Here is a 12,989-nt window from a genome sequence, read left to right on the forward strand (position 1 = left end):
AAAGGAAAAACTCCTTTAAAACGGTTAGATGTAATACAAATTCTTTTATAGCATAAAATCAAGTTGCCAGTGTATGTATCGGTACCACACTCCAGAGGCTTGGGCTCCCACTGCTGATGGGTGGTCCTTGCTGCCCACTCTGGGGGTTGGGACCCCTCTGAGATCCATCCACTCCTCAGGGTCAGGCCAAGCAGCACCAAGGTTTCTACAGAGTGAGGTTTAGCACCCGGAGACAAAGCACAGGGACGTTCTTCTAGTTTAAATTTCATAGAAATAGCTACAGCTGCAAACTGAAGAATGAACTTCCAAATCTAAGCACACCTCATGGATATCCTTTGGACACACAATTCCTGAACTGCTCAGCTTCAGCTGCATTAAAAAAAAACACAACCAAGTAGTTCAGAAATCATTCACAAAGCAAAGGTTAAAATTTGTGTCTGCACACTGAGTGTCTTCTGTGAATTAAGACATACACATTGCATCTCTCTTCAGTAAGACACCGAAGGACCTTGAACTGTTTGGGAAACCCACATTGAGTTTTCTGACCTCCCAAAACAAAACAAAATCCAGCCACGGGATTATGTGAAGTCTCTATTTTTCAACTGCCCACAGAAGAAAAATAAAGCATGGAAGAAACAGAACTGATTGTAAAGTGAAGCACTGGACTACTTACAAAAAAAAGAACCAAGAATTTCAGGGAGAGGGAAAAAAGGATCAAGAAAGGAGAATGCCCACTGAAAGGAAAAGCTCGCTGGATTTGTCCTGAAGCTCACCCTCGTGAAAAGCAGAGGCTGGAGGAAACCAGCCACTAGCCAGGACTCTTACTCCCATCAGAGGGTGACAGAAACACAAAGCATTTCAATAACCAGGTTTTCCAAAGTGAGAAAAAAGTCTTTGATGGTTCGAAGTTCCCTCTGCTCATTTTCATCACTATCATGTTATTCTCCTCAGCACTGTTGTGCAATCCATTTGCTAAGTAATCTAAGTGGGGATAAGGTGGTCTGGCATAATGCAATCAACAGTGTAACCAAATCAAACAAATTGATTAAGTAGCTGAATTTTATCTCACTACAGTCTCTTCCAGTTCACTCCAGGATGGCTGCTTGAGCCTACAGAAATGGAGGGGTTGTGCAATAATACTTGCTCACAAGATTTCTTCTCCACAAAATTCATGTAATTCAGTTAGGAATAAGCACAAAAAGGCACAGGATTAAAAGATTTCAGTATGTAAAAAAGTAAAAACTTTTAAAAACAGTAGTAGCTTCAGTACAAAACCGCAAATATATGTAGCCAAAAAAAAAAAAAAAGGTAGAGTTTTAATTTCAGGCACCTCTTAAGACTAGTTCAAACGTATCACAGACTTTCAAAAGTACATTTCTGAATAAAGCAAAGGTTATGGGCTTGCACCAGGGTCACTAGACAGTTGATTTAGGTCTGACCAGCATTAAAACAAACCATGTGCACTGGCTTAAATAAATACATTTTAAACATGATAAAGTCTATTTACTCAGTTACTGAAATTTACCTACAGAAAATAATCTTGAATTACAAGGCACAGAGTTAATTGCTGCCTGCAAGCCCAGCCCACACTAAAGCCTACAGCTAAAGCAAAGGCAGAAGGTGGTGAGTAGAGGTTATCTCAGTGAATTCTCTACACCCTCGCAGCCTTCAGGGCAGGAACCACATCTGGAACAGCACTTCCTCTGCAAGTGCAAGAGACACAAAGACACTCCAGGCAATGGCACTTGGTGAAGAAAAATGTGCAGAGTCTGTAGGCTTCTGCAAGCACCCTGCAGAACGGGTGTTTTGGTACTGCCTGTGCTCAGCGTTTGGAACTCTGTCGGTTCACTAACCACAGGCACCAGTATTTGGATTAATTGCAATTTAGAATCTGTGGGTTGCAACTGGCTAAAGCAGCACCAAAATGAGCATGCCTCAGATTAAAAAAACTGCAGTTAGTGTCAGCATCAGTTACACCAGCTGAAGAAAGGCACATCCTCTTCAAATACTAGAATTAGGGCACAAATACCAACATTTCTATCCAAATAGTGGAATTAGGGCACAAATGCAAATGTTTCTATCCACCTGGTATTTCTGCCAGCATCAGATAAAGCAAGGTCAAATTAACACAAAATCCCTAATAACCTTGTTGATGTATTTTCTGTTATCTTGCTAAAATGAGGCACTTTTTTTTCTGACCAGGGTATACACCAGTGCAGTTTTGCATGTGTGGGAATCACAAGGAAAAGCAAGTCCTGAATGACCAATTGAGGCTGCAGCCAGACAAAGACAGCACTGTCAACTTCAGACAACAAAGCCCAGTCCAGCACCAGTGGTTTCACACAAAGTATCTTTGAAGCATGCTGCTTTCATACCACGGAGCTGGAAGGTTGAGTCTAAGGAAAGGCTCATGCGCTCACTCCTCAGCTGGTCCCGGAACCTCACATAAAGAACAGTGCACATCCTGAAAATAAAAGGCAGCTGCCACTTACTAGAGCTGCTAAAGAAAATTTAAAAGTATGCAAATAGAACTTCAGTTAAAAAGAGTTTATAATAACTGAGCATCCAGGAGAGGAAAAAACCGCCCAGGTAATCCTATCCAGTGACTGGCTAACCATTACAGACTGAACTGAAAATAGGAAGAAGCAGGGATTCCTGTAAAGAGAACCTCCAAATTTTCTGTCAGTCTTCTCACAGAAAAACTATGAAGGAATTTGCCATAAAAATCTCAGATGGTGGCCCCAAGAATGTTAGGAATTGAATCAATTAATTCCTCAAGAGCAAACAGGCTGCTGGCAAGTCTCTGGGATTCATCAAAGGGATTACACTGAAAATCTCATTTTGAGAAGTGGCATCCCAAAGACCTCAGTCAGCCTGAGAAGGTAATTGTTAAAAGTTTATTCTCAGGGTGCAACGTGTCTTTGGACAGTGAAATAAAATCTCAGTTTAGAAGATTATGGAAGACTTGAATCGAAACTACTCTTCCACTTCTCCACCTCAAAACTATGAAAATCACTCATTTGAGTGAGTCATTATTATTCTAAGTTCCTTACATAAGGAGAAATCAGCTCCTGCTTCTATTAATAAATCATTGCAGGTATTCCCTTGGTCTTGCTCATTTGCTCATTGCAGTAACCATGCCTAATGCTAACTCTGCATACAATCAATCACAGTTCACTACAAGGTGAATCTCAGTAACAGTTCAGGCATTTTTGCAAGTAAACAAATTGTTTTCAAGCTTTAAATTGACAAACAACTGGACAGCCAGACTTCTGTTTGTAAAACAAATTCAATCAGTAAATAAAGGATGGGAAAAGCAGCAGCTACACTTAAAGCAAAGTTATCAGAATTTGTGCTTTTCAGCAAATCTAGTATCTGATGGCTATCTAGTAAAGAAGTGGCTTCAAAGAGGTCTCCTCTTATTTTCCTCCACTAAAATAATCAAGTGATCCCTGGAGAAGCTGGAGACTGGAACTTTAGAAATAAAGTAGGTATTTGACCTCTCAGTTGGAAAAAAAAAAAAAAAAACCTGTTCTCACTTTCCCTGAAGCAGTAAGACTGCAGGAATATTCATTGTATAAACCTTTTCTGCTTAGAGCTGTTAGTGCAAGATGCAAATCTTCAATTTAACTCGTTAAAAAGCCCTCCAAGATTCTAGTCAACTTCCAACATCCATCACCCAAGGCAACTACAATAAGACACATTTTCTTGTGTTCTTCTTTGTCACAGGATACAGAACTGCACGGACAGCTTCAGCAAACACCTCCCGAACGCCCTCCTGATTCAATGCCGAGCACTCCAAATATTTTACGGCTCCAATTTGTTTAGCCAGTGAAGTCCCCTGCTGCGGAGTAGTGGGAGCCAAGCTCTGCTCCTTCAACTTTTTAACCGTTTCCAGGTCACTTCTCAAGTCTCTCTTCGTGCCCACTAAAAGGATGGGGACATTTGGACAGTGGTGAGAAACTTCAGGGTGCCATTTGTGCCGCACGTTTGCATAGGAAGAGGGGCTGCCAATGGAGAAACAGATGATGAAGACGTTGGTTTGGGGGTAGGAGAGCGTGCGCAGGCGGTCGTACTCCTCCTGGCCCGCAGTGTCCCAGAGGTTCAGGCTGACTGTCCGGCCATCCACGGTCATCTGGGCACTGTAGTTGTCAAACACAGTAGGGATGTACTCTTCTGGGAAGGCGTTGGTGGTGTAGCTGATGAGGAGACAAGTTTTTCCCACCGCGCCATCTCCAACCACCACGCACTTTATAGTCTGCATTCTTCACCCAGAAATAAAGTCCTGCACAAAGCAAGAAGAGAGGAGTCAGGCAAAGCACACTCAGTGGTGGTCACTGTAAAGATAAGCTTTAGCAAGTGCTTTTGATATAGCTGAGGATTTCTTATCACATTCAGTGTCTCAAGCTGCTCTGAAGAGCTCCGGGCTGGAAAGACAATAGTGAAATGGAGATGCAATGAGTGGAGAGCTAAGTGACAATTGGCTGCACTCCAACCATGTAAGTACAAATTAGCCAAATTCCCACAGTCTTGCCTTACTGCCAGAATGTTTCCCACAGGCAAAAGGACAAGTCCTTAGAGGCACCTGCAAGTGGAAAGGGATTGTGACCCAGTAACAAGATACTCTGTCATGTGTAGGTTCACACATCCTCTGTACACACACACACTCCAACACTCACACTTGCCTACACAGTCTGCTATCTAAACAGTTCACCACGAAGAAAGGTCCAAAAGTTATAAATAAAATCAAGATATTCATTTCTGGGCTGCACTGCTACCGTTTACAATAATAATTCACTACACTCAGATCAATCATTCCTGAATAAACTACACTATTTACAGGACACCAGATAAAAGGTTCTGAAAGCAGCACGTTCAAGGAAAGCTGTTCTTTGAAATCTAACTAGCAATAGTAACCCAGATTAGAATCCATAAAGAATTTTTCTAAAGAAGCCAAGAACAGATTACACTCACTAATCACTGACAGAACAAGCAGGACTTAATAGGCTCGAGTTACTTGGTGTCCTCTAAATAATGAGCTTGAGAAAAATATATGTCCTAAAAGATCAGCAGTCAAACAGCTTTCCTGGGGAACTGTTACTCAGGAGATACTTGACGCTTAGAGTTTTTCCATATCCCCTTCCTGATATGTGAAAGGTAGGTTTGACAATCAAACTGATTCAGGCTAAAATACAATTAATTTTAAACTTCCATCACATGAACAGCAAGAAGTTTGAAAATAGCAAGGAACTACAAGCAGTCATTTGTGGTACATTTCATGTGTGCTGGAGCTTCCACTGCTAGCTTGAACAAGAAGGAACTTGCATCTGCCTTCTCACCCAAATGCCTTTGAGGTACTATCAGTAATCCTCAACTTGCAACCAGCAGAAAATACCCTGCTTCAAACAGAAGAGAACAGTGGGAAGAATTTTTAAGCAGGGCCTGTTACGATGGAACATGGGGTAATGGCTTTAAACTAGGAAAAGATTGATTTAGATTAGATATCAGGTCAAAGTTATTTACAGTGAGGGTGGTAAAACACTGGCACAGGTTACCCAGAGAAACTGTGGCTGCCCCATCCCTGGAAAGATTGAAAGCCAGGCTGGACAGGGCCCTGAGCAACCTGATCTCATTGAAGATGTCCCTGCTCACTGCAGGGTGGTTGAACCAGATGACTTCCAAAGGTTCCTTCCAATCTAAATTATTTTGATTGCATATTCCAGAAAGATCTCAGCTCCAACACCATCAAAGTAGCAAAGGGAATACAGAACTTCAAGACCATCCAAACAAATCAACAATTCATTCCCATTTAAGCCTACTCTTTGTCCTTTTGGACAAAGTCTTTACCTGCATCCACATTCTCACTGGGAGCACACGATTCTTCTGAACGAAGTGAAAATAGGCTAGCTGAAGCTTTGGCACAAAGCTGCAACTGGACAGCTGCAGTGACACTGACTGGTCACTACAACACACGGTGCTTAAGGAGCATCAATGTACCTACACAGACACTATGGAAATCCCACGTGGTGGGAAGGAACCACCTTGTGCTGCTACTGCTGCCACAGCCTGGCTGGACTGCAGCACGGGGCAGGTTTTAAAGTCCATTCCTGCACTTACATCAAACCCCTGAAGTACCAGAACATGCTGTGCCAGAAACCTTAGTGGTGACCAACACCACTGCTTCCAGAGCAAAGGTTTTTTCCCCAAATGAGCTATCTGTGCAACAGACAATTCATTTTGACCAGTCAGTAACAAGTGACATCACAGAGATGGCAGAGCTAAGTCAGCAACAAAAGTCTCATGAAGAACCAGATGATACACAAAGCCTTTTATATGCCCAACCCCTAGTTTCTAAAATAAACAAACTGCAAACACTTGTCAACAGATCTCTCTTTAAAAGCCAAACAAGCTCCCCCAAGGACTTACATCTCTTACATCTCTATGCACTTCTGTCCAGAGCTCTGCACAGTGACAGGGTATCCCCAAACTGCACCCCACCTGCACATGACTGGCACTGGCTGGAGGGCCACCACCCCAGCACCCTCAGGCAACACAGCTTCCCAAATGGATAAACTCCAAAGCCACCCGCATCCCAGCAGCTAACAATCAGATTCAAAAGGGCTAAGGAAACTCTGTTACTCCAAGCTTCATTTGCTGGTGTTTTATTTAAGAGGACATTAGAGAATCAATTCAGAAATCGGTAATAAAGTAACAGAAAAAGCCTGAAACGTGAATGCTCTTTTCACAGCACTAATACCTTGAATTGCCTCACTAAAAGTTGATTTTAGAAGAGCAACATTTGCAACTGGAAATAACTCCATGCAAACCTGCCAAGGCATTGGGCAAAGTATTAACTGCACAAACGCAGCTAAAGAGCTTGTGGGCTTTTAAGTGTGATTCTCTGAAGGGCCCCTTTAAAGGAGGTTGGCTGAGCTGAAAGGAATCGTGTGTGGCATATGCAATACAGAAAAACAAACACACACCAGGATACACATTCCATGTATTGAAACACAAAATTTAGATAAGTTAAGCAAAAGGTAAAGTATAGAAAGAAGCTACTTGACACCAGAACACTACGTTGTGAGCAAGGGTAGTTTGGATAAAGATTTATATATGGAAGACAAAGAGTTTTTTAATTTAAGTCACAACCAAGCCAACTAATATTCCCTCCATCAGATCCTTTCTATTAAATCTCTAATTATTTTTTTAGTAAACAATTTGCCCACAATAAAACTCTCTTAAGGCAGTAAAAAGCCTGGGTTCAAATTTGTATGAAAAATTCCTATTTCTTAAGCACCCTTGAATTTGGCACTGCATGCTATCTAAATATAAATATACATTGAAAAAAAAATCCCATACTCCAAAAACAAAATTACCATCAAATATTACCAAGAGTAGGAAAATTGGTTTAGGGCTTGTTTGGGATTTTTTTGGTGACCTTCAAAGGAATTTTTGGGGAAAATTTAAAAAGAAAAAGTCCACATATGACAAATAATAAGAACTGAAAGAAACAAAAATACAGATTAACACATTAATACATTTTAAAAAAAACCAATTTAGAAACAGAAAGCTGGGCACAAGCTTCAAAGCCAAGTTGAAAGGTTACGCAGCAAGAGAAACAAGTGAACAGAAAATCCACAGTAATGAGAGGTATTTCAGGTTCCTTAGTCCTTGCAGAGAAAGGACTTTTATTACAGTTGAGGTTCTAGCAGTTACAGCAGAATGGGAATAACTTTCAAATTAAATAGTCAATTTTAAAAAGCAACCAGAAAAAAAAAAAAAAAACCACCCCAAATCACCCCACGCAGAAGTGTTGTGCAAAAATACTTAGATAAGAGTTATTTCTATCTTGTCCATCAATGACTTTGAATTTGAAAACTGGCATTCCCTGTTTGGGTTAGTTTCCTTCTCAGAAGATGCTGCTAAGTCTGACTTCACTGCCTGCGCACCTGGCACTTCCTCTGGAATGCGCAAGATTTCAGTCAACATGTCAAGACATCATCTGAAGAGCTGCTCCTGTTCTGACCTAATTAAGCATTTTCTGGTATCATTAACATGGACAGTTTGCTCTCCAGACAAACATTTGCTGGGGAAATTCACTGCTTGGAACACACACACAGAGTAACTTCACGTTGCATCAAAATTTTTTTGTGGTAGAGAAACAACTTCTAGATCTTCCCTTCAATACACCTGAAGGGAAGTTCCCTGTTTGCTGAGAGAAGGGAGAATACAGTGACAGAAAACAGAGCGAAAACAGGAACCTGGATCCTGCTGTAGTTTTCTAGATTTATACTTTTTATACTTCCTACACTTCTAAAACCCCTTTGCAGAACTACTTCTTAGCAGGACATGCCTCTGCCTTTGCTCTGCTATCAGATGCCTCTTTGCTAGGTGGATTTTAGCTTTGATATTGCTCTCTGATAAACTCACTGAGTTTGTCAGCTCTTCCTTCCTTCTCTTTACAGTTTAGATACAGCCCCATTTTGGCCAAAACTGAGCAGAAAACTCTCTAATTTAGCTGAAATCAGCTGTACTGAGCTGTGTCATTCTGCTCAGCCATCACATTTCAGCAAGCCCTCGCTGTTTTGGAGAACCAGATCCTGCTTTACCAGGGGCAGGCAGAAATTAAGAAATCTAAACAATTTAATCGCTCATCTTTCAGTAACAAAAACTAGATCCGAGACAATTCACTCTGTCTGCTGAAACATGAAGTCAGGCAGGAACTTTCAACAAAGAACTGGGTGGATAGGGCCGTTCTAAATACATCACACCATCCTCACCCATGCAAAGGAGTTAATTCACATGTACAGCTTACCCACCAGGCCTAGCAGGGAAGAGAAAGGGGCTCTCAGCAATTTAATCAAGGCTCTGTTACTAGCCCACAACAGCTCAGCTTACTTGCCATTGTTTTAGGCAAGTGCCAAAGGGATGGAGAAGTGCCAGGCTTTAGAACGTGTGCCAAGAAAGAGCAGTAAAAGTTAAATAGGAGACCTCATCCCTCATATCCTTCAGCAATGAGTGACCTACTTGGACTTCTCGGTGCCTCTCAAAGTTTTCACACCACTTTCTCTCCTGCCATTTACCTGCAAGAGAAACAAAACTGCAACAGTCTACCTGCCTGCAGAGAGGGAAAAAAAATCCACAAGGGAAGGCAGATTTCAGCAGCACAGCAGGAACCGTGCAGTCCAGCACCCAGGCTGCACATGAACAACAGAACTGAGGAAGCTTGCTCTCTCCCGAGCTCTTTGCCTATAAATTCAGCTCCCTAGCACATAACAGGAATGCAATTCTTGCTGGCTGTTCCTTCAGTGCCAATACTAGAAAGCCCTTTATGCCTTTTGACGCAAGAAGTTGCTTCTAGGAAATAAAAGAAACCCCTCAAAACCTTTAAAATAGTATTTTTAAAACCTCTACCTCTATCAAATTAGGCTGAAATTGGTTTCATTTAAGGATTTTTTTTTCCAGGGATGAAACACACATAAGCAATATTTCTTAGGAATCCACAGTGAAAATGAAGTCTTTTGCATGCAGTACTTGGGCAACTCACCTACATAAACCTCTTACTACAGGCACTCCAAATTTTATAGCAGAGCAATGATATTAGTGACCAAACATCAAACACCTTAAATTCCATGAATCCAAGATATTGAATGGATCATTAATGTTTCCAAAGGGCATTAGCTCATGAAAGAGAGGCACAGCTGATGCAATAACACTGTGACAAGGTGCAGCTGCACAGCCCATAGGAACTCAAAACCCAAGACTCCAGTAGATCTCCAGATCCCAGGTGTATGAACATGACACATATCCTGCCATAATCAAAAGCTGAAGAGTGTTAAACTTGGATTTTCCTCCTGCAACCACACGCAGAGTCACGGATTAATCAAGACAGGCACCTTTCACAGTTTATTTGAACACAAGTGACCCTCTGATGGTGAGCACAGCAAAGGTGTAAGAACAGGAGCCAGGGCTGCAGGGTGCTGTGCCCACACTCACTAACTCACCTCCTAGGTGATCCAAGCAACTTGCACAGGTCCTGGGGGGTCACAGTCAGTTCATAAGAGGTTAACAACCACGTCCTTCCCACCTTTCATAGATTCTGACACGGCTTTAGTCACTACTGTTGGCTAAAAGAAACAAACAGTACCTCAGACATCGAGTTTTGTGGAGAGGCGTATTAAGCACGTTGCAGGATGAATGATAAATCCAGTTTAAGCATTCTTGACTCCTATTTGAGGTAAAAAGGAAAATAAAAAACTGTTAGTATGTCGTCCTACCATCTTTTGTCACCTGGCATTTACTGGCAGTCTCGGTTGTAACAAAGCCACTGTTGTACATGAAGAGCAATGTTACACCAGGAAAATCTAAGCTTCTTTCCAAAAAAAAGCCCCTCCACACTTTTCTTTGGATTGCACCTCTCTGATTCCTCTTCCTCCACCCCCAAATTTCACTGGGGGGGGAGTGTGGGAGGGCAGGGAGATTTAATAACAAATAAAAACACAAACAAGAATAAACAAAAAAAAAAACCAAACAAAACCCAACCAAAAACAAAACTGAAACAAAATCAAACAAAAACCCCCAAATGAAAACAGAAAAACCCAAAACACAGAAACCAAAACAAACAAACAAAACCCCAAACCAAACCAAACCAAAATGCACTTGCTCAATCAATACCAGTTTTTTCAGAGTTTTGGTATGACTAAGTCAGGAGTTAATGCATGGACTCTGTGTATTTTATCATGGCTTGTGCACTACAATACTGCAACAATTGCCAAGTCTCATTTGCATCAAGTATTGCAATTCTAAAATGTGAGCAAAAGTTACCAGAGTCAAGGAGTCTCCCAGCAGTTCATCAGATTTACACATACTGGCATGGAAAGTCAAAAAATATTCCCTGTAAAGGTACAAATCTTTACATGGCACCAGATTGTGTGAAAATACTTTGGGCCCCAAAAGAATCATGGCCTCATCACATACGCAAATCAAACCACACGTTCAGCTTCCTCCTACTAATTGCAAACCGCATATTTTGTTGTTTTTCCAGGATCTCTGTAAAGTTCCTCCTATGAATAATATTTAAAAGTTTTTTAAATGGAAATATTAATCTAAAATACATCTCATAATCTTGAATTCCATGTAGAAAAACCACTGGGCTGGTGAACAGCGGCAAACTGGCTCCAAAGTATGCCTTCAAGTAATGTATTTTACATCTTACACGGAAGAGAATGTGAACTTTTTAAAAATCAAAAAGTGAGCTTGGGGCAAAGAGCTAATGATGCTGCCACAAGAAGTACTGCACCCCCAGCCCAGGACACATGTTGCAAGCATAAGTTACACATAAAAACATTTAAATTAAAGCATTGAAAGCTTTTTTATAACTCAGAGTAATTATGGTGGGAATCACAAGTGTTTATAAAGAATAAAGAGATACTGATTACTCACTGGTTCCTGAAAAAAAAACCAAAACCAAACAAAACCAGAAAACAACACAGGGGAAAAAACAGAGAGAGAGAAGTTCAGAACAAGTAAAAAGCAGCGTTGCTTCTCGGGGTTTGGGGTTAAACAGGAATTCGGTGCAGGTTGTTATAAAAACGAAAGTTCACAGCATGCAGAAGAAACCACTGGGCTGATGAAGGGCAGCTGCTAAACGAGACAATACCTGGCACCCCTCAGCGTGTTTTACCTTGCACTACTCTTCCTGAGACTGCACTTCGCCACTTTCTGGAGAACAAATGCTACCTTCCAATGCTTACGTACCCCTCACTCTCAGCAGTGAAGCACGGGACCGCCCAAAGGCTCCCTCAGCCTGTGCCAACCTTTTATGACACTCGTTCGGAGCAGAGGTCGCCTTAAATTCGTCGCGGTGCCCCTGATAGGGATTAGCATCGCGCTGGCGCTGGAACAGCCCAACCCAACCTCGGCACACGGCGGAAAGGGGAAAGCGCGACCTGCCCTGCCCGGGGCCGCTCCCGCTCCCCGCGCAGCAGAGAAAGGCTCGCTCGAAACCCTTCCCCAGCATCCCCGGGCCCCCGAGCGCCACATTCACCTCCGCGCGCACCGCCCAGCGCAGAAGCCGGGGCGCGCATCCCACCTCCCCAGCCCTCCGGACGCGAAGGAGCCAGCACGCCACGCGGCTGACGAGCCGCCGGTACCCGCGGGCTGCCCCGCCCCGCCCCGGAGCCGGCCGCGTCCCGGCGGGACAGGTGCCGCCGCAGCCTTCCCCGGGACGGGACCCGCGCCGGCCGCGGCGCCCGGGCCGGCAGAGGCCGCGGGCCGCGCCCCGCTGTCAGCGCGGGTGGCGGGGCCGGGCGCGGAGGGTGTTCCGGCACGGCCGGGCGGGAACACACGCGGCCACGCGCGGGGCCCGCCGGGGCCGCTCCCCCGCCGCCCGCCGGGCCCGCCGCTCCCCCCCGCCCGCCCCGCGGGCTCTCCGGGCCCCGCGGCTCCTCCGCCCGCCCCCGCGCCGCCGCCGCCGCCGCCGCCGCCGCCGCCCCGCGCTCACCGCCGGCGCGGCCCCGCGGCCGCCGCTGCTCCCCGCGGACCCTCGACCCGGCCGCGCCCCGCGCCCGCCGCCGCGCGCACGCGCCCTCCGCGCCGCCGCTCCCCGAGGCGCCGCCAGGGGGCGCCGCCGCGGCGGGCGGAGCGCGGGGAGCGGCGGGAGCGGCGCCGGCCCCGGGCGGAGCGGAGCGGAGCGGAGCGGAGCGGCATCGCCCCGGGCCCGGCTCGCCGCTGCGGCCACGCCGCAGTGCTCCGATGCTCCGATACAGCCCCGCCGTCCGCCCCGCTATGATCCTGCTGATGCTAAATTCGTTATTTTGTAATTATGCGTTGTCCGAATATATCTTGAGCGAGGGGGTTTGGTCTGATTTTGGATGATTTCTCAGTAGATGCACTTCAAAACGCATAAGCAGAAATACGCAAGCGTGTCTGTGTGCACAGACACAAATACGCAACATGTATTGTTAATAAGGACAATGTATTTCTAATAT

The 12,989-nt window shown here is 44.4% G+C and overlaps 1 protein-coding gene across 3 annotated transcripts; it reads right to left on the reverse strand.

The window, feature by feature from the left end:
* Positions 1-378: 378 nt before the first annotated feature.
* On the reverse strand, positions 379-10,382 carry LOC137482739 (rho-related GTP-binding protein RhoG-like). Of its 3 annotated transcripts, XM_068205289.1 has the most exons (3): positions 10,148-10,382; positions 9,028-9,083; positions 379-4,285 (listed from the first exon to the last, which is right to left on the reverse strand). In XM_068205289.1, the coding sequence occupies exon 3, from the start codon at positions 4,262-4,264 to the stop codon at positions 3,689-3,691; it is 576 nt and encodes a 191-aa protein (XP_068061390.1). In that variant the 5' UTR covers positions 4,265-4,285; positions 9,028-9,083; positions 10,148-10,382; the 3' UTR covers positions 379-3,688. The 3 variants fall into 3 exon arrangements, with proteins under 3 accessions (XP_068061390.1, XP_068061389.1, XP_068061391.1); XM_068205288.1 differs by lacking the exon at positions 9,028-9,083 and having other exon boundaries at positions 10,148-10,380; XM_068205290.1 differs by lacking the exons at positions 9,028-9,083; positions 10,148-10,382 and adding an exon at positions 5,848-5,871.
* Between the last annotated feature and the right edge of the window lie 2,607 nt (positions 10,383-12,989).

Source organism: Anomalospiza imberbis, chromosome 14 (genome assembly GCF_031753505.1).
Source record: "Anomalospiza imberbis isolate Cuckoo-Finch-1a 21T00152 chromosome 14, ASM3175350v1, whole genome shotgun sequence".
NCBI classification, from domain to species: Eukaryota; Metazoa; Chordata; class Aves; order Passeriformes; family Viduidae; genus Anomalospiza; species Anomalospiza imberbis.

Excerpts from the sequence above, each read along its gene's own strand:
- LOC137482739 (XM_068205289.1), bottom strand. The coding sequence starts at position 4,264 with ATGCAGACTATAAAGTGCGTGGTGGTTGGAGATGGCGCGGTGGGAAAA.